Source organism: Pipistrellus hanaki (assembly GCF_964339955.1).
Source record: "Pipistrellus hanaki genome assembly, chromosome: 13".
NCBI lineage: Eukaryota > Metazoa > Chordata > Mammalia > Chiroptera > Vespertilionidae > Pipistrellus > Pipistrellus hanaki.
In genome coordinates this window covers 37,682,295-37,701,338 of record NC_140515.1, presented here as the reverse complement: position 1 = coordinate 37,701,338, position 19,044 = coordinate 37,682,295, and the positions used below count along the sequence as shown (strand labels likewise).

Here is a 19,044-nt window from a genome sequence, read left to right as displayed (position 1 = left end):
GCTTCCCTTGGCAAGCTCTAGATCCCCTCCCCTCCCCCACCCATTCTCTCACATGCACAAACCTTGAGTTTCCACTCCCTTCTGATAATGCAAAGCACAGGAAGAAAAGATCTCTCTTGTAACCATGTCCAGTCTTAACTTGTTTCTGCTTTCAATTGGGTTAGACTTCTGTCCACTTATTTGGTGAAGACTAAATACGTTATATACAAAAATCACATTTTTTTAAGCTAAATGTTCAAAGCCTATTGATTTTTCTTTTTCTTTTCTATGTTTTAGGGAGTTCCTGGATTTGACAACAACATAGAAGGACCTAAGGGCTTGAAAGGAGAACGTGGAAGAGACGTAAGTGTGTGGGTATTTGAGAGGAAACTTGTAATGATGTGGCAGCTCGGAGGCCCCAGTTCTTGGACATGAAATGCACATAAAGAATTTGGAATCAGAGTGGATATTCTTCATGCAAAAAAAATATATTTTTAGGAGAAAAAGGATCTCTTACTCCTTATCTGCTACTCTGGGACTCAAGAAACATTCTCCTTCTGAATTTGGGGTGACTTGCTTCACTGAGCCATACCCTTGGGGTCATCATTTATGAATGTAAACATCTAAACTCTAACTTAACATGTAGGGCTAGCTAATAGAACTAGCAAGTGAGTTGTTGGCCTTGCTAGGATCCAGAGGACACACCCCTTCACAAGACATCATATTCTTCATAGTATATGATCTTTAAAAGTGCAAGATCTGATAGAGCTATACACGTTCTCAAGGCAGGTTTCCTGGTATTAATCTCGTGAAATTTTCCAACTACCAATTTAATCATTTTAACTTCTGTGTTTCTTAGAGTTTTAAAATTTTTTTATCTGAATATGTGTCTCTGGATCTTCTTGCTAATAAGGAAGTTTTTTGGTGACTCCACCTGGAGGAGAGGTCTGATATGGTGGAATGACTTTGTTTCGGGGACTTTGTCTCGTACCATCTCTGTGGCCTTGGGGCCACTTCCTGTAAACCCCAATTTTCTCACATGAAAAAGAAGAGAAAAAGCCTACTTTAGGCAGTTTTATGGTGGGATTTCAATGACCAACCCTGCCATCTCAGAAACCTTCAGGAAATGTTACCTGCCATTTTTTTTTGTTAAGTGACCAATGTCTCAATGTAGATTCATAAGTAGGCCTTCCTTTTCTGTCTTGGGAAGACTTGTGAGTATTGTGAGGTTTTATTCACACATAGGTGTAATCTATGCAGGTTAACTAAACAGAACAAGAAGTCCAGAAGTAGAAATCCAAACCAGTGGTACTTGTACTGAACACGTGGCATGCTTCCATTGTCCACTCTGTGGGGATAGTTTGATTTAAAGACTCTTAACTACTCCCTAATTGCAAGTTGTGCAGGGGTGATGAGCAGGTGAAGCCATGCTCTTAGCATTTTGTTCTGCAGTTCTTCGTTGCCCACTAAGCGGTGGGATTTATGACCAGTGGGAGTGATGCTGCATTCCAGAGAGAGAATAACTCTCTCGGTGGTGGGTACCCCGCCTGCTTCCCTGGAGCAAACAAGCTGAGGTTGAAGAAGAATGTGTCCATGCTGTGTAATTGCTGATGCACGTCTGTCTGTTCATTTCACAGGGTAGTAGAGGCTGGCCAGGCCTCCCCGGAACACCAGGCTCCAGAAGAGAGACAGTAAGAGCTTTTCTAGGCTGGTAGCCTGGATGGCAATGGAAATGGCTGATTGTGGGGAGTGGTGGGGCTGTTCTGCGGGGGATTGATACCTTGGGAAACTAACCTTGGATGTCTGTGAGAACTGAGCTGGAAAAGGACTTGGGAAGTTGCTGGCTGCAGGAGAAATGACCAATCAGGAGAAAGCTGGGCAAAGAGAACAAAGCCAGCTAGGGAAAGCAATTGTCAGAGTTTGGCTTACCCACTAGGCCAGCGATCTTCAACCTTTTTCATCTCACAGCACATATAAACTACTAAAATTCTGCAGCACACCAAAATATATGTGTGTGTATGTGTGTGTTTGCCAACCTGACAAAATATATATATATATATATAATGTTGATCCATTCACACTGGATGGTTGTTGTTGTGTTGGTTGTTGTCAGTTTTTAAACCTCCTTACCTGTGGATATGTTTTTGTTGATTTTTAGAGAGACAGGAAGGAAGAGCGAGAGAGAAACATCAGTCAGTTGCCTCCCTTATGTGTCTGACTGGGATTGAACCTGCAATCTAGGTCCGTGCCCTGGCAAAGAATCAGACCTGTAACATTTTGGTGTAGAGGATGATGCTCCAACCAACTGAATCGCCTGGCCAGGGCTATTGTCATTTTTTTTTTACTTTGATGATCTATGGGGAAAAAGGTCAGAGCCCTGACTAAATAGCCAGGTATTGCATGTTCTAAAAATTCTTGCAGGACACCAATTGAAAATCACTGCACTAGGCTAGCAAAGATGCCCAGTGATGTTGTTTTAAGTCAAAAACTCCATTCCTCTGCCAAATTTTATAACTATGTACTTAGCAAAATGAGTCCTGGTATAGGTCCTCTCTCTGTTCTTACTTCCATTTTTTTTTCTACCTTATAAATATTTTCTTGATGGAATATAATAGCTGGTTCTGTGAACTTCTGCCCAGAAAATACAATCCTATCTAATAAAAGGATAATATGCAAAATAGCCATCACTCCATCACAAAGATGGCAGCACCCATAGCCACAAGATGGCAGCGTCCAGTCCTCTCAGCCCCACCAGAGTCCCCCAGTTCCAGGAGGGGTATGGGGGAGCAGCTGCTGAGAGTGGGCAACATGAGCAGCCTGGCAGAATGCTTGCCTCGTCACCACATGGCATTCCGCGCCAGGCCACAGATGGGTTTCTGGGCCGCAGAGAGCCTCTGAGCAGTGGGCTCAGAGCGGCCAGGCCCCACAGAAAGCTACTAGCGCACGGATTCATGCGTAGGGCTACTAGTGAATAATAAATGTGATTTTGAACTAGTTTTTATTTGTGTTCAGTTTTTAAACATGATGCATGTTTATTGAGATATATTGTATTAGTTCTAGATGTTCAACATAATGATTGGATATGTGTATATTATTGCAAAATGATCGCCACAGTAAGTCTAGTTAACATCCATCACTACATGTAGTTACACGTTTTTTCTTGAAATGAAAACTTTTAAGATTTACTCTCTTAGCAACTTTCAAACATATAATGCAGTGTTATTAAGTTAGTCACCATACTGTACATCCTATCCGATGACTCATTTATTTCATAACTGGAAATGTGTACCTTGTTGTTGTTTTGAGGAACCTCTCTACTTTTGAAAACATTATATATTTTAGGGGTGTAAAAATATATACCTGAGAGTAAAATTAGGTAGGCCATGTGCTTACGGAACCTTTTAGGATCTTGTGTATTTGCTTCTTTGCTTTTCTGTTATTTTTTTTTCAGTGAGTACTACTTAAACAAAAGATTCTGTGCTTGACTTATTGGAAGAGCACAGAGATTGTAAAAGAATCTTTACCCAATAAGGAGAAATAACTTTGATAAAATATACTTAAATGCCTGCATTGGATTCTAAATTAAACCTGCCTCTTCTAATTTTGCAACATTTTCTTTCATTCTTTATTACCTATCCAGCCTTTTCCAACTTCCTTCACCTCCCCACCTACAAAATATACAATGTTTTAAAATTGAACACAAATAAAAACTAGTTTAATATATTTCATTTATTATGCATTGTATTTTCTGAGCTGAAGTTCATAAAATCAGCTATTCTGCTCCATTGAGAAAACATTTTTCTATCTTGAAACACACTCCTTCTTTGCAAGGCAGAGAAATGGAATAAAAAATAGAGATTACGTTTAAAATGTGCAGAATTTGATCGCTGTTGGAAAGCACTTTACTACTGCTGTTTTAATGCATTGAAAGATAAAGAAATACATTTGCTATTCATTTCACCTTCTAAGAGGGTGTAGCCAGCTTACATACCCCGAGAAAATATTTTGTATGTCAAGAATTTCATCCCAGAAATCCTGGCAGGAGATGTACTTTTATTATTTTACAGAGGCTATAGTCTCTCTGGAGGCAAATGCAATATGACCATGTGTTATTTAAACAGCACAACTCATGAGAAATATGGCCCCATCTTGGGTTTTAGATTCAGCAGTGTCACCCATGAGAAGTAGGGCTTCCAGCTAAAGATGGAAAAGTCAAGGTAGTATTTTTTTTTCTTCAGAGAGGTAGAGAGATGGAGAAAAAGAGAGAGAGAGAGAAACATCAATGATGAGAGAGAATCATTGATTGGCTTCCTCCTGCACACCCCTCATTAGGGATCAACCCTGCCACCTGGGCATGTGTCCTGACAAATCGAATCCGGACCTCATAGGTGGACACTCAATTGCAGAGTCACACTGGCTGGGCCAAGGTGGTGTTCTAATACTATCCCCCTTTTGTGCAATTCACCAAGAACAACAAACGAAATGTCAAATCGTTTAACAAAGAATGACCACAACTTTAGGCTGCACATGACAACTATTGGCCAAATATTTAAAAATCTGTGTTGTAATGAGGGAGGCTTTAGAGAGCTGACACATAGCACCTCAGACCTCGAGCAGGGGTCAGATTTTTCTAAAAGTAGCTGTCATGTTCCTGAAAAAGCTGGTGGACAAAATCCAGGGCGACTATACATTTCGAGAAGATCAAGGAATATACTGATAGAAACACAGTTTAGCAGAGGAGACAAATATTGAGAAACGAGAATATTTGATTTTTAGCATTTACAGTGTAGCAGCCTAGGCCATTCAGGCTGCAAAGACAGGAGAAGAAACAGTGACTCTTCACAGCACAGAGAAAACTATGGCTTCAAGGACTTTGTGTGAGTTCATGAGTCTCTTAAATGCCAAAATTTGAAGGAAGAGGGAGCCATAAGGTAAAAGCAATAATTTATGATGAGAAAGTATTTGAGATAATATACCCATATCAAAGCTATTGACCAAGTCGAGCTATATCCCCTTAATAGTTTTTCAGTAAATAGGTGACCCTATTCAAAGATGATTAATAGTGAAAAATATTAATAACATTCATTGTTAATTAGATGATTACTATTCAGGACTTATGCATAGAAATTGCAAGAAAATAAGAGAAAAACTACATGAACCTAGGGCAGATAAACCCTCATGAGAAGACGAACTACTTAAGGAAAAGGTGAAACAACTCTGGCAAATAGTTCTCCAAAGTCTCAAAAAAATTAAAACAGTATGACTGCTCTAAAGCGAGTCTAAAGAAGTGATAAAATGATAGAAAGTGAAAAAAGCAAGCTGGTAATGCTTGGGGAACAATGGGAAGTGAAAAAATATAAAAGATAAAGCTATATTAGAAGCAACAAAAAATTAAAATAAGTATGGCTGAAAATATAGGCAGGTATCTATAATAAATGTATAATATGTTAGTTAGACCAGACATGCTTTCTGATGAAGCCAGAGGGAAGCCCTGGTCCCAGGTGCTGGAGGGGAAGCCCATGCCAGCAGCCGGGGGAAGGAAGGTCTACTCTTGCATATATTTTGTGCATTGGGCCTCTAGTACGGAATAAAATAGAGATAGAATAGCAACAGTGGAGAGCCAACAAATGTAGAATCTGCATTACTAAATTAAACCAAAAAATTTCAGAAATGTAATAAAATATCACTTCTTGAAGCAAAAGCTCAAATAAGCAGAGAGAAAAGACATATCTGACTTAGAAAAAAAATGATATGAATATATCAATACTGAGCCACAGCCTATTGAAATTGCCAAACTTACTGCATAAAGAAAGAATGTTGAGACTTTCCAGGTGGAAAAAAATAGAAAACTCTGTCTTCGGCCTTCTTCCCAACATTCAGGGACAAAGGGAACAGGAGAATGGCTACCGAGTTTTGAAATAGAGCGTTTCAAGATTTGGATACTCATCTAAGTTGTCCTTTAAGTGTATAAGTACTTAATATGTCAAGCCTTCAAAAACTCAAGACAACATAGCCCTAGTGTTCCTTTTTTTAAAACTTTATAATAAACTTGAATCCCTCTAAGTGTAGAAATAAGGCTAAACCTTAGAAACTGTGATTATAAAACAAATGTAAATTTTATACATTTGACAATCTAAAAATTATGTGAAAATAGGAAAGTGAGAGAGGTGTAGGGAAAGTGCTGGCATACTGTGTCCTCATATTTCATTGTAGAGAGTCATTGTCTAAGCACCACTTCAAGCTACCATACGTATTACCCTAAAGTCCTGAATTTTTAAAATAATTATTCTTTTTTTAAAGAATGTATTATTCCTCATTGTCAAGAAATGTTACCACCTGACATTTCCAATTCTTTCTGTTTTATTTTTTTACTCTATTAAATTCAAATAAAATTGTACTATTTTAAATTTAAAATAGCAAGAAGAACATGATCCTTTTTTAAATCTGAAGAACCACTATTTAGAACTATATCTGTAAACATGCATAAGAAGATACCAGGAATCATGATTACCAAATGTTAATGAGAATTATTTTTAGGTGGAAGATGTGGGGTGGCTTTTAAATTTTTATTTTGTGTATTTTCTTCATTTGAATATTTAAAAATCAGCATAAATCATTTTTATAATACCAATAAAATTAGTATTCTTTAGGAAAGAATAAAAATCTGTATCACTGACTGAAAAACTCTAAAATGTAGGTAATGAACAGTCAGGACTCCTCAATGCTACAACATTCTGCTGAACTGATCAGTGATTGGAGGCTGGCCAGTGGTAGGGTGTGGCATGCAGGGAAATCTCATCAGTTGGCCAAATCTGACCTTCCTTCATTTGGTAAACTTTTATTAAACACCTACAATGTACCAGCAACTCTAGTAACTGCTAGACCTACAAACTCAAATAAGACATTTGAGGAAACTTAGAATCATGTTGTAGAGCATGGTATCTCAACTTGCTATTGACATTTGGGCTAATTCTTTGTTGTGGGAGGCTGTCTTGTGCATTTAAGGATGTTTAGATGCCACTATCTCTCCTGACTTGTGAGAAAAAATATCTCCAGATATTGCCAGATGCTCCCAGGGAAGGAAGCAGGAGGTGGGGAGGTAGGGAGTGGGCTAAATCCCCCAATGTTGTCAAAAACCACTGTTATAGGGGACAGAGCTGTAGGTATAACAAGCACTGTGCCAGGAGTCTATAATGGATTGGATGGTTGGGCGGAGGAAGGACCAGGACCAGAGAGCGGAGGATGGGGTGGGGATTGGAATGGGATGTTGGCTCTTTCTGAGCCAGACTTTACTGAGAATAAGAATAGATCCTTGTGCCATGGCTAATGAGAAGCAACTGTAGCCTCCAACTAAAGCATGGTCTTCAGTCCTATTAAGTCCTGAGGTTATGTTAGTTATGCTTTTCCCTTTTCCTCTCTCTTGGCGCTATTTTAGGGCAGCTTGAAGTGCTCTAGGACAGTCATTTATCATGGTGAATGTGTCTGCGGTTAAGATTCAATATTGCCCTGGCTGGGAAACTACTTTGGTTAGAGCGTCATCCTGATATGCGAAGGTTGCAGGTTCAATCCCTGATCAGGGCACATACAAAAATCAACCAATGAATGAATAACTAAGTGAAATAACAAATATCTGTTCTCTCTCTCTCTCTCTCTCTCTCTCTCTCTCTCTCTCTCTCTCTCTGTCTCTCTCTCTCTCTGTCTCTCTGTCTCTTTGTGTCTATATCTGTCCTTCTGCCTTCCCCCCCCCCCCCCCCCCGTCAAAATGTTTAAAAAAATTTTGGGGAAAAGATTCAATATTAATGGAATGCTTTACCATTAAGAATGTCCTTTATTTTTCTGGGGATTCTGTGTCCCACATCAGTTTACCATGACCCACTTCTGTGACCCACAGAAGTGGGTCATGGTAAACCACCAGGAAGCCGGGCTATGAGGGACTAATGGACTGAGGACTTTTCTGGGTCTTCTTACTCTCAAGTCTTCTTTGGGGAGATTTTCTTTCCACTGTGCCCATTCACATTCCCCTTCCCCTTCACAGATGAGTAAGGCTGTCTGGATGTGCTACCAGACAACTATAAGCCTTTAGGCAAGTCATTCAGATGTATGGGGACTTAATTTTTCTCACCTAAACATTTTAAAATTTAAGGCACAATTGTAAAAACCATCTCCCCTATTTCCTTGCATTGTTTTTTTCTTGCTGTCACACCTACCCAGGGTATTTAAAACCATGACTTTCATAATGAAGGTGCCAGCTGATTACTTCTGGAGATGTTCCTATTAGTTGTGTGAATAGTAGATTGTGGTTTGTTTCCACCACTAGGCTTATCAACAACCCCTGCCTAGGACAGGAATCTGGGTTTTCTCACTACCACGGAGGCTAGTGCCTCCAGGAAGCAGGAGCTCAATAAATATGTGTGAAGTAATTTAAATCAAGCTCTGTCAAGGTCAAGCCTTAAAGACAGAACAAAAGCTTATTGATGATCTTTCACATGCTATGATAATGGACCAGATATTTGGATGTGGAGGCCTGTTTTTTATCATATAGGAAGCTCTTTATTTCACCTAAAGATAAGGCTGCATTTCATTCAGTGTTCCTACCACAACCAGATGTATCCACCTAAACCCTGGGTCTGGCCATGTACATTTTCTGCTCCAGGAACCCCAGTGTGTTCATTTAGTAGAAGCGAAATGAAGTATGAACACTTCATCTAGTATTTTCAGCTTTAGTAACCCTAATACTCACCTTTCTTCTCAGATCTTAGACCCAGAATTGCCAGTATCAAATACACTTCCTATTTCCCTATTTTATTTTTACTTAGGCTGGTATCCTGTGCTAAAAAGAGGACTCCTTACATTTTCTCCCTGGGAGACTCCTAATTATCCTCCAGAACCCATCTTTAAAATCTTTTCTTCCAGGAAGGTTTTCCCCGATTCACCAACTAGAAATGATTGCTTTCTTCAAAGCCCATATTGCTACCATTCCCCTTTCCTGTAGCATGTGCCTACTCTGCCTTAGAAATATTCATCTCTTCCCATCAAACCCAAAGAGTGAGGGTGCTCTGAGATCAAGGTCTCTGTGTCTGTGGAAATGTGTTCCTGTGGTTCCCATCCAATGTGTGTTGTGGTAGTTAATCCTTGGAAGATATTTTTCTTAATGAAACTGAAGTGAACTGATTGTGAACAGATAAACCCTTATGCTAGAGGAGGACAGACAGCTTCTTTCCCTCCCTCTGATAGGACTGAGACTTTCATTAAAGCTGGCTCCTCAGGGTTTTCAAGAAGTAGATCTCCAACCATTTCCCCAGATGCAGTCTGTTTCCTAGATAATAATAAATTCTGACTGAAATAATATTAGTAGAATTTAAAGTCTGCAATCTTGGCCTCTCAGAATTTTGAGCTGAATATCTCAAGAAAGTTTCCATCAAGAAAATATTGTCTGATAGAGTGTGAATTTTCCAAATCCTAGATGTCAGTATTGCTCTTATCTCACTGAGAGATCCTAATGTAGGCAATAAAATGTCTTTGTCTCTTGATATCCAGATCTATAAAGTATTGATCTGGCATCTACCCAAACCTAATCTTATATATGCAAGCAGTAGGAAAAACCCACTTGATTATAGAGCACCATTCTTTTGATTGGATTTTTTAATAGCAAATGGAATTGAGTGACTTTTGAATGATTGTGGTGATTCTTTCATTTCTTGACAGGTACTTGGCTTTGTGGGGGATGGGTAAAATTAGTTTGGCTATCTTAAGCTTCTGCCATTAATCTATAATAAAGTTCATGAAGTCAGTTCTCCCAGTTTTCCCTCTGGCTTCCTGCCTGCTGGCCACTCTAGTTCTGATTTCTGGCTTACGTGGTCATACTTTGGAAAAATGAAAAGAAATAAAATTCAAGCCAGTCAATTCTGGAGCTTCTGTAAGCAGCTCCAGTAACCATGTAGTGGAGGATGAATTATTGACCACAATCTGCTCTCATAAGTATCTATAGATTTCAATTGTCTATGATCTTAATTCCCTCTTGCCTTAGGAACGGAGTTCAGAGTTGGCAACATTTGGCTGTTGCAGAGGATAATTGAATGTTTTGAGCAATATGTGGAAACATTTTGTAATGTTAGTGCCTTAAGGTGCCGATTACTAATTTAAATGAAATATCAAAAGCATTTTTTCCAGAGTTACTGATATATACCTCTTCCTCCTATTTTAGGCAGCTCATGGCCGAAGGGGACTTACAGGCCCACAGGTACACTGGCTTTTTTTCTTAACTCCAAATGATAAATATTCTGTGTCCACTCAAGGAGCTGGAACGAAGACTCTGACACATCTCTTCCAGGCCCGAAGTTCTCTCCTTTTTAATGATATTGGTTGTGGAATAAAATGTTGGAAAACTTTAAGGCTATAATTTCAAACACTTAAATATTAAAAGATAGTGAAAATGTGGGCACTTTGTTCAAAACCATAAAAGTTAATGATAAGAGACATTACTTGGCCCCATTACTGTTAAATTGAACTTTGAATTACACAAACTCTGGTAACTCAGTTGGGGACTTTTCTTTTAGACTTTTGCTTAATTATCTCTGAAACCTTATTTAGAATTTACATAAACCCATTTTCAACCAAGAGAGTACAATAAAACCTTCATGTAAATGGTATTTCTGAAGGCTTTGTTCAGAAGTGGGCTACACCAAATATAATCACATCCCCTTTGTACATGTTGGTGATACATTATACATGCTTCGTGAAGCTACAATATTTATGAGAGAGCAGTTGTGACTTCGAATTTTTCAAAATTGAGGAAACACACATCCTCATATTGAAAATACAGTGAGGATAAGTAATAAATCCACTCTGAATCACATCACGGTGAACCCCCAGAATGTTAAAGAAAACATCTTAAACACCACCAGAAAAGGCAGTTTTACCCATGAAAGGAAAAACTAATTACGGTAGGTTGTAGCAGACTTCTGTTCACTAATAATACATGCCAGAGACAACAAATGAATATCTTGCAGGTGTAGAGGCAAAATAACTGTTGACCTAGAATTTTGTAGATGGCTATCCTATAAGTGAGGAAAACAGACATTTTCAGATCGGTAAAGATTAAGACTGTACCATCCACAGACTTGACCCCATCCACACACATGCCAAGGTTAGACTTCAACAACAACAAAGCAGATCCAGAAAAATGGCAAGAAACAAATGATAGGAGATTGGGGAGAGAAGATATTGAGAAATTTCCTCTTTCTGATTTCTAGGAAAAGGCATCAGGAAGGGGTATTTAATCACATCCAACTGTGCAACAACTAGGACATAAACTTCGGCTATCCCAGCTGTTGCCTAAAATAAACTTTCTTAATCCTTTTTTACTCTTCTTGGAATTCTTATCTGTGGCAGAGTTCAAGGGCAACATGAAGAGAATGCTCAGCTATTGATCCTTAGATATTTAAGCTACTCGAATAAAAATAGAATGTTGTAAGATGCCTGGAGGTTTTTGAAGAAAATGAAAAGCAAATTGTGAGATTTAGGCCAAATGTCCAAGTTAGAGATAGCAAATTACAAGCATTATAGGAAAATAAAGGAGTGTGTGTCCTCACATGCGTGTGTGTGTGTGTGTGTGTGGGTGTGTGTGAGTGTGTGTGTGTGAAGACTGAAAGAGAACACACTAACATAATAGCTGTCGTTATTTCTACTTAACGAGACTATAGAAATGTTTTATTTCCTCCTTTTTATTTCCCTTTATTATTCTTTTTCTTTTTTTTTTTTTTTTGCAAAGATCCTGCACTGCCATGTGGTTGAAAAAGTATTTATAATCTTGCACATAAAGGAGACAAAATTCTCAGGAAACCATGTTAACAGGTTGATTCTCTCTCACTATAGGGGATAACAGGCACCCCAGGCCTGGATGGACTTGAAGGCTCCCTGGGACTTAAAGGCCCTCAGGTAATTAAGACTAATCAACACACAATAGGTGGTAAAGGCCTGGGGGGTGGGCTAGAAGAGGTCCATGGGGAGAGAGGGAAGAGGACATATGTAATACTTTCAACAATAAAGTTTTTTTTTTTAATAGGAAAAAAAAAAAGACTAATCATGATATGAGAACTTAAAGAATCAAAAGCCTTGATAGAATCCCTCGGCCCATCCCCGTGAGGAATTATAGTTGTTTCAAGTGTTTTCAGGGCAATAAAGTAGGGGTTGTACGGTATTTGGTCTCCCTTATCTAAGCTTTGTCCCATGAAGAACGAACATGCTGGGCAGCGGTCCCTGAGCGTTTCTTATCTGTGGCAGAGCTCAAGGGCCACAGGAAGAGAATGCCCTGCTTTGAGTTCAGGCGAACTAGGGTCTTCTAAAGAGATCCTGAGCCAAGGAAAACATTGAGCCTCAAATTGGGAATTTTGGCCAATTTAGCACAGTAAGCGCTCAGTGTTGCATATCTGGATGCTGTGCTGTGCTGTGGAAGAGTTGGCTCCACACTAGGAAACAATTATTCCAAATACAGCTGAGGTCTCCGGCGGGGTGATCTGCAGCGTGGCACGCTGCCTGTGCTTTCTAGCTCGCTTCTCCTGGGAGCTGCCTCCAGCACTTCTTTGCTTTACAAGGAACAAGCCATGGCTGGCTCTCACCCTGCTCACATGAGGGAAAAGGAAGCATGTGCCAGAGAGGGCAAGATGTAGCCTGAAATAATGAGAAGGGAAAGGAAGTCCTAGAAAAGGCTGAGATGAAAATAAAAAGGCAGACTACGGGAACATAAGAATATTCTCTCTCTCTCTCTCTCTCTCTCTCTCTCTCTCTCTCTCTCTCTCTCTCTTGTCTTGAAATCTTGAGAAATTATTTTGCTGTTTGGCAAATGCAGGACAAGCAAGGGTTCTGCAATTTTTCAAAGTTTTAACCCACATAGTTAAAAAAAAAACAACAAAAAACACAAAACAACCTTAAAGTGACTATTAGATGTTGGCAGAACTTGGAAGTTGGGCGAAACAAATATCCTTAGATCTCAGAAGAGAAATTTTGCTCACATTTACCAAGATTTTAGAGCAGCCAATGGTTTGCTCCTTGGACCTCTATCTCTTTCCAGCTTGATGGCTTTTCTGTGTCTTACTTGCCAGCCAAGGAAAGTTCCTTTTCCCACCTTCAGATGAGGAAGATTTGCCGTTGGGGCTGAGGGAAGCATTTCAGTAGATTGCCTGGCTTTATGTCATGCTAAACAAGCCATATGACTCTGACATCCCTCCTTCCATTTTATAGATTCTTTCTTTTTTTCATGACATAATTTTAAAATAGACGCGAAAACCAAACACAGCAGGGAGGTCTGTCTGCATAGCATATGGAAGCCACAGTTAATAAGCCACATAACATTCCTGAAGTAGAACTACCCAGATTTCATCTCACTGCATGCCGTATCTTGTTTATTATGAAGGGTCTTCGGTGTGGTTATTGAATAAAAATTCCATTTAAATTTTTCAGTCTTGGGGCTTAGACAATTGAGGATTATTTTTTTTTCTTTTTAGGGTTATTTTCTTTTAACATAATATATGCAATTGGAGTATAAAGATGCTTAAGATAATTAGAAAGCAGTGCTGAAAATGAAAAACTCACCTGTTCTGTATTTCTTCATTTGAACTGAAAATGCCCAACTGTCTGTCAGATTGGACATGTTCCCCCCCTCGCCCCCCCCCCCGCCCCACCACACACACACACACACACACACACACACACACACACACAGAGGGAGAGCTCCACAGATTAAGACAGAAGCAAAGTCACGCATAATCTTCTCTTTCCAATTTCTTCTATCCCTGCCACTGACTTAGCATGTCCATGTTAATATTCAAGTCAATATTCAAGTGTTCTCTTTTAGGGAGAAAATAATGCTTTAATTCTCTGTATCTAGGGCCCAAGAGGAGAGGCCGGTGTGGAAGGAGAAAAAGGAGGTCTGGGAAGTAGAGGTCCCCAGGTATGTAATGAGAGCATGTGACCGCCTCTGGCTTTGCTCTTGCCTTTAATGTCCATGTCCTTGTGGTTTCTTTCCTGCAGCTGGATGACTTAATTGCCTGTGAACCAGCAAAAGTGCATTCGGTTTGACCTCATTGCTCAATATGGCCACACCACACCCTGGCCCCAGCTTGCTGTGCAGGCTATCATTCTGTCCAACACAGAGCTGGTTTCTAGCTCTACGCCTTATCAGCGCAACCAGTATTGTGAGGTTCTCCTTAGGTAAATCCGATCACCTCACTCCCTTTATTTCAATCCTTGGGAGCTTTCCAGACATCCCAAATACAACCTATTCCGTGGTGGTTCTCAGCCTAACTACATCCGAGAATCTCCTGGACAGACTGTGAAACTCCCCATACCACTGACAGCAGAATCTTGAGGTGAGGCCAGGGTCTCAGTAACTTGAATTCTCCCGGGCGATTCTAACATACATGCCAGTGTTGGGAATGACTGTCCCATATCACCATTCTCAAACGTTGAAGTGTGTAAGAATCACCTGCAGAACTTGTTAAAATGTAGATTCTAATTCAGGAGGTCTGGGGTGGGCTTGAGATTCTGTACTTCTAATAATCCCTCAGAGGAGGGTGCTCGTCCCTCGACCACACATGGAGTAGCCAGACCCTCCATGATTTGGCCCTTGCCTACTTGCTATCATAGTATACACTTGTTTGCTTAGCTGTTTTTGTCTCTCGTCTAGATTGTAAGCTCTGTGACAGCCAGGACTTTTATCTTGCTTACACTGTATTCCAGAGTCCAGAACAACAGTGCTGCTGCACTGTGGAGCTCCATGCATATTTGAATAATGAATCAATTAGTAAATGAATGAATGAGACATAGTTGGGACTTAGACTCTAGGCTAGCAGGAGGATAAAGGGAATCAATCCATTACTTTGTGTCCATTCATTTCAACTGGGCAGCGGTCCAACACTGTAAGTGGATGTAGTCATCATCAAAATGTTTAAGAGGCTATTTGCATAAACTTATATCTCATGGCACAATATTTTAGAACATATTAATTACTACTCATGAGGATATTTTCCCCCATCTTTTGATGAATACGCTCCTTTAAAAAGCATGAAAATTTTTAAATTTTACAGTAGGTTTAAAGTGATGAAAACTATTTTGCCTTCACATCTTTGAATCATTAAAAGCTGGCTGGCACCACAAATTGGGATTTAAAAAAAAAAATAAGGGAAACATATATTGGGTGGTTATCTCATCTGTTTATATAAAATATTGAGATGTAGATGGGTTGAAATTCAAAGAGCTTAGTAATTCCCTTGCTCTAGAATCCAAAATTGTATCCAAGTGGCTGTTACTTTAATAAGTTATTCCATTTTCCCTGTGGTGTACTTCTGAGTCCCCTTTAATCTTGCCTTGGCACGATTGGTCATAGTCATAAATCATTCAACGTCTTGGCATTGCCAGAGGTAGCAAAAGGCACCACTTGTCCCTGGTCTAGCTCCTCCATTTATCTAGCTGGAAAGCATGGTTTTCTTTCTTTGCTTGCTTTCCTTTAAATACCCTTGTCAACACAGTGAAAGCTGTGTAAAATTTTCTATGTTCAGGACACGATGAATGAGATCTCCTAATTGTTGTTCCCAAAGGAAAGCCACAGAGACAAACACAATCAGGTAGACAAGAGGGTGTTATTCTGACTGGCTCTAAATCCACTGACATGAGCTTCATATTCCCTTATAACACACGAGGACCAGCCTCTCGGGTGGAATCACATGAGTGTTTTCTAATTGCAGACTTGAAAGTTGCTCTTAGGGTATACACTTAGAAAAAAGGGGTGTGATTTCTGCTGACAGTGTTCTGAAGGCTTGTTAATTTATGGAGTGTGGGAGCGTTTTTGCATAAATCAAACATGTGCTTACCCAGCCAAGTATATGGCTATGATATCAAAGAAATACAGTCCATGGCACAATGAAAAAGAAGAAAGGACTTTGAAAGTCATGGCATAGCTCATCATTGATATTTCTATCTCTTCTCTCTCCCTCTCAACTTTCTCTATGAAATTGATAAAAATATATTTTAAAAAGAAAAGAAAGCCCTGGCATATCCATTTGTGCCTTTCTTTGTTCCTTTCTTGTTTGGTTTAGCTAAAGGTCCTAGAGTCACATAACCATGAGGGTTCAATGTAGAGGAACTATGGGATAGACTGGCACTGTCAAGATCAATATCTACTCAGGTGTCTTGGTGGTTTGTTCTTGCATTAGCTCTCCCTCGCTGTCCTTCTGATTAATAAAAAATATATATTTTTATTGATTTCAGAGAGGAAAGAAATGGGAGAGGGAGAGAGAGAAAAACATCAGTGATGAGAGAAAATCATTCATTAGCTGCCTCCTGCATACTCCACACTGGGGTCTAGCCCCCGCCCAGGCATGTGCGCTGACTGGGAATCGAACTGTGACCTTCTGGTTCATAGGTCGATGCTCAATCACAAAACCATGCCAATCAAGCAGACCTCTTAATTTTTTCTCTCAGACTTACAAAAGCTGAGCATTTAATCTCATTGGGTTGTTTCCCAGCCTGATATTTGATGGTAGTGAGCATAGGCATATGAGTATGCCCCCATGAGTATAGTAACAAACAGAATTCATTTTAAAGTTGAAAAGAACCTGCACCTTTTATCCCATTCAAAATCGAGGTGTCCTTGTCAGTGCCCCAGCCATGAATATCTAACTCCAGTGCAATGCCCTCTGATAAGATGCTTTCTAAGGACAATTTTAATAAAACATTTAAATTCTAAAATTCTTCTATCCTCACTTAACACTAAAGCAGTAGCAATTGCCAAGGACTGCAACAGAGTCTCAACAGAGTCTCAACAACAGAGTCTCAACAGAGTTTCAACATGACAAAAGTCACCTTATTGGAGGTTAGATCTGGCCCCAGACTCCTGCATCAGGTTTGGAGATTCACATTTTTGAAACTCCAGTCTTAACGGCTGCACAGATGGTAAGAGTTTGGGAATCCCACCCAAGACACAGACCTCAAAAGAGAAAACAGAGTGGCTGGGAGTTCCACTTCAGAGTCAGAATCAGCCCTAAGCTTCTCTTCTAATTCACCGCTACCCTTGATCTCAGATCAAGGCAGCTTTTTGACTCCTTGATATCTGGGGGGTAGCAGGGAATTTTTCTCCTTTCCTTTAGAAACATGGCCCCTTATACAACCAGTATTTGAGAAGGTGATTTATTTTGGTAATAACTCACTGAAGCTTGAGCCCATTCACATAGTTGCAATCCCTACTTTGGTACTTTGCATGGTGCTTCATAGGAAATAAAATTAGTTTTCTAATGTTCTAATGAAAACGCTCTTTCTGCATCCATCCATCCATCCACCCATCCATCCATCCATCCATCCATCCATCCATCCAAGAAATCTTTTATTTTGGCAGGCTTTCAAACAGAATAATCTCTCATTGTGTTGTGTGTGGTTAAGGTGACTACACCGAAGTAATCTCCCAGAAATATTCTTCATCTCACAGAGCCCATTATGCCTGAAGGAAGCACATAAAATGGGCTCCTACACAAGACTTCCAGTTTATCCCTTATTGTCAAGAACACTTAAAATCCCTCTACTTCCTCCTTCTGTGATATACATGAAAAGCCCCAATGGAAAACCAACAAAGTAAACACATGATTTTCTCTCTCCTGAGAGCCATTCCTAGGTGGGCAGTTGGATAAGTAAATGAAAAGATGGGTGAAGTGATGGGTTCTATACAAAGTTCTGGAGACATGAAGGCAATAGGACATGCCCCTTTAAGGAGTGTGCAGGCTTTTATCTATTGGATGAGAGAGAAATAAGTGAACAGTTGCATACAGAATAGAATAATCTATGGAACAATTGTGAGATCCAACACAAGTACAGTGTTCTGCTATTCTTCTTGGTTCAGTGATGCTAAAAATAAGATTTTCAGGAAAGGGAGATTATTTTTCTTCCTAGATCAGGGGTGGGGAACATCTGGCCTGAGGGGCATATAAGGCCTGTTAAATCATTTGGCCTGGCCCTGCCAAGGCAACCACTGGTGGGACTCAAAATTCAATAAATCTTGGAGCTTTTTTCATAGCAACATAAATTTATACTAAGTGAATTATAATAAGCGAATGATGTTATAGATATTCACATGGCCCTTGGCAGCAAAAAGGTTCCACACCCCTAACCTAGATTTAAAAAATGGACCAAAGCTAAGGGAACAACTTGCACAAGTGTGGAGCTATAAGACACAAGAAGTATTTGATGACTTCATGTGGTCTGATAAGCATGATTGAAGTAGTCACAGATGACTAGAGGCATGCAATACCAACAGTTTCAGGGATTTTTACATATTAATACAGTACTAACACTTTATTCTGAAAGTTACTCAGAATTTCAGACAAAGTGACAGCAGCAGCCTGACATTTTAAATCAAAAGGAGAAAGGAGTGTGGAATAAATTATAAGCCAGGCCATGGGAAGCCAGGAATTTGGCAGAAAGCAAGAAGGGCCAGAAGGCAGGTGATGGCAATGGGAATGGAAGAGAGGTGGATACAGAGAGGGGGTACAATCAGTATGAATTGTAGCAATAGCTGCTTGGTTTTGAGAGATGAGCTAGAGGGGAGGGAAGGGTCCGGGTGATTCTTAGGTTTCTGGCTTGGGTTTCAGGGTGAGTAAAAATGGCACCATTTCTTAATGGAAAAAAAAAAATGAAACTAAGCAGGACTTATGGTAAATATGATTAACTTTGTAATCAATTTCTGTGCGATAGTCCGTAAACATTTTAATGTATGAGTTTGGTGTTGAGTTGAGTGGTTTGGACTGGAGATGTATATATAGAAGAGTCATTTTGTAGAAGTGGTGTATGAATCCATGGGGCTGTCCCTCAGGAAGAGGGGACAAAGTGAGAAAATAAGGTCACAGGATGGGGCCCATGGAGATGTAAGAAGCAAACAAGAAGGGGTGTTTCCTGAGAAGTTTCCTGAGAAGAGATGAGAGAGGGACCAGGAAGATCGTGGTTAACTGGATGGCACAGAATTAATGCAAAGTTTCAAAGAATGCATCATCAAACTCAAATAAGGTAAGAACAAAAAAGTCAACT

At 39.8% G+C, this 19,044-nt stretch overlaps 1 protein-coding gene across 2 annotated transcripts in view; it reads left to right on the top strand.

Moving 5' to 3' along the window:
* Positions 1–19,044, top strand: part of COL6A6 (collagen type VI alpha 6 chain) — a 94,902-nt gene that overhangs the window by 37,442 nt on the left and 38,416 nt on the right. For both annotated transcript variants that reach the window (XM_084901731.1, XM_084901730.1), the window contains exons 19-23: positions 277–342; positions 1,617–1,670; positions 10,184–10,219; positions 11,854–11,916; positions 13,865–13,927. In XM_084901731.1, the coding sequence (XP_084757857.1) occupies positions 277–342; positions 1,617–1,670; positions 10,184–10,219; positions 11,854–11,916; positions 13,865–13,927 (282 nt within the window). The remainder of the gene's footprint in view (positions 1–276; positions 343–1,616; positions 1,671–10,183; positions 10,220–11,853; positions 11,917–13,864; positions 13,928–19,044) is intronic.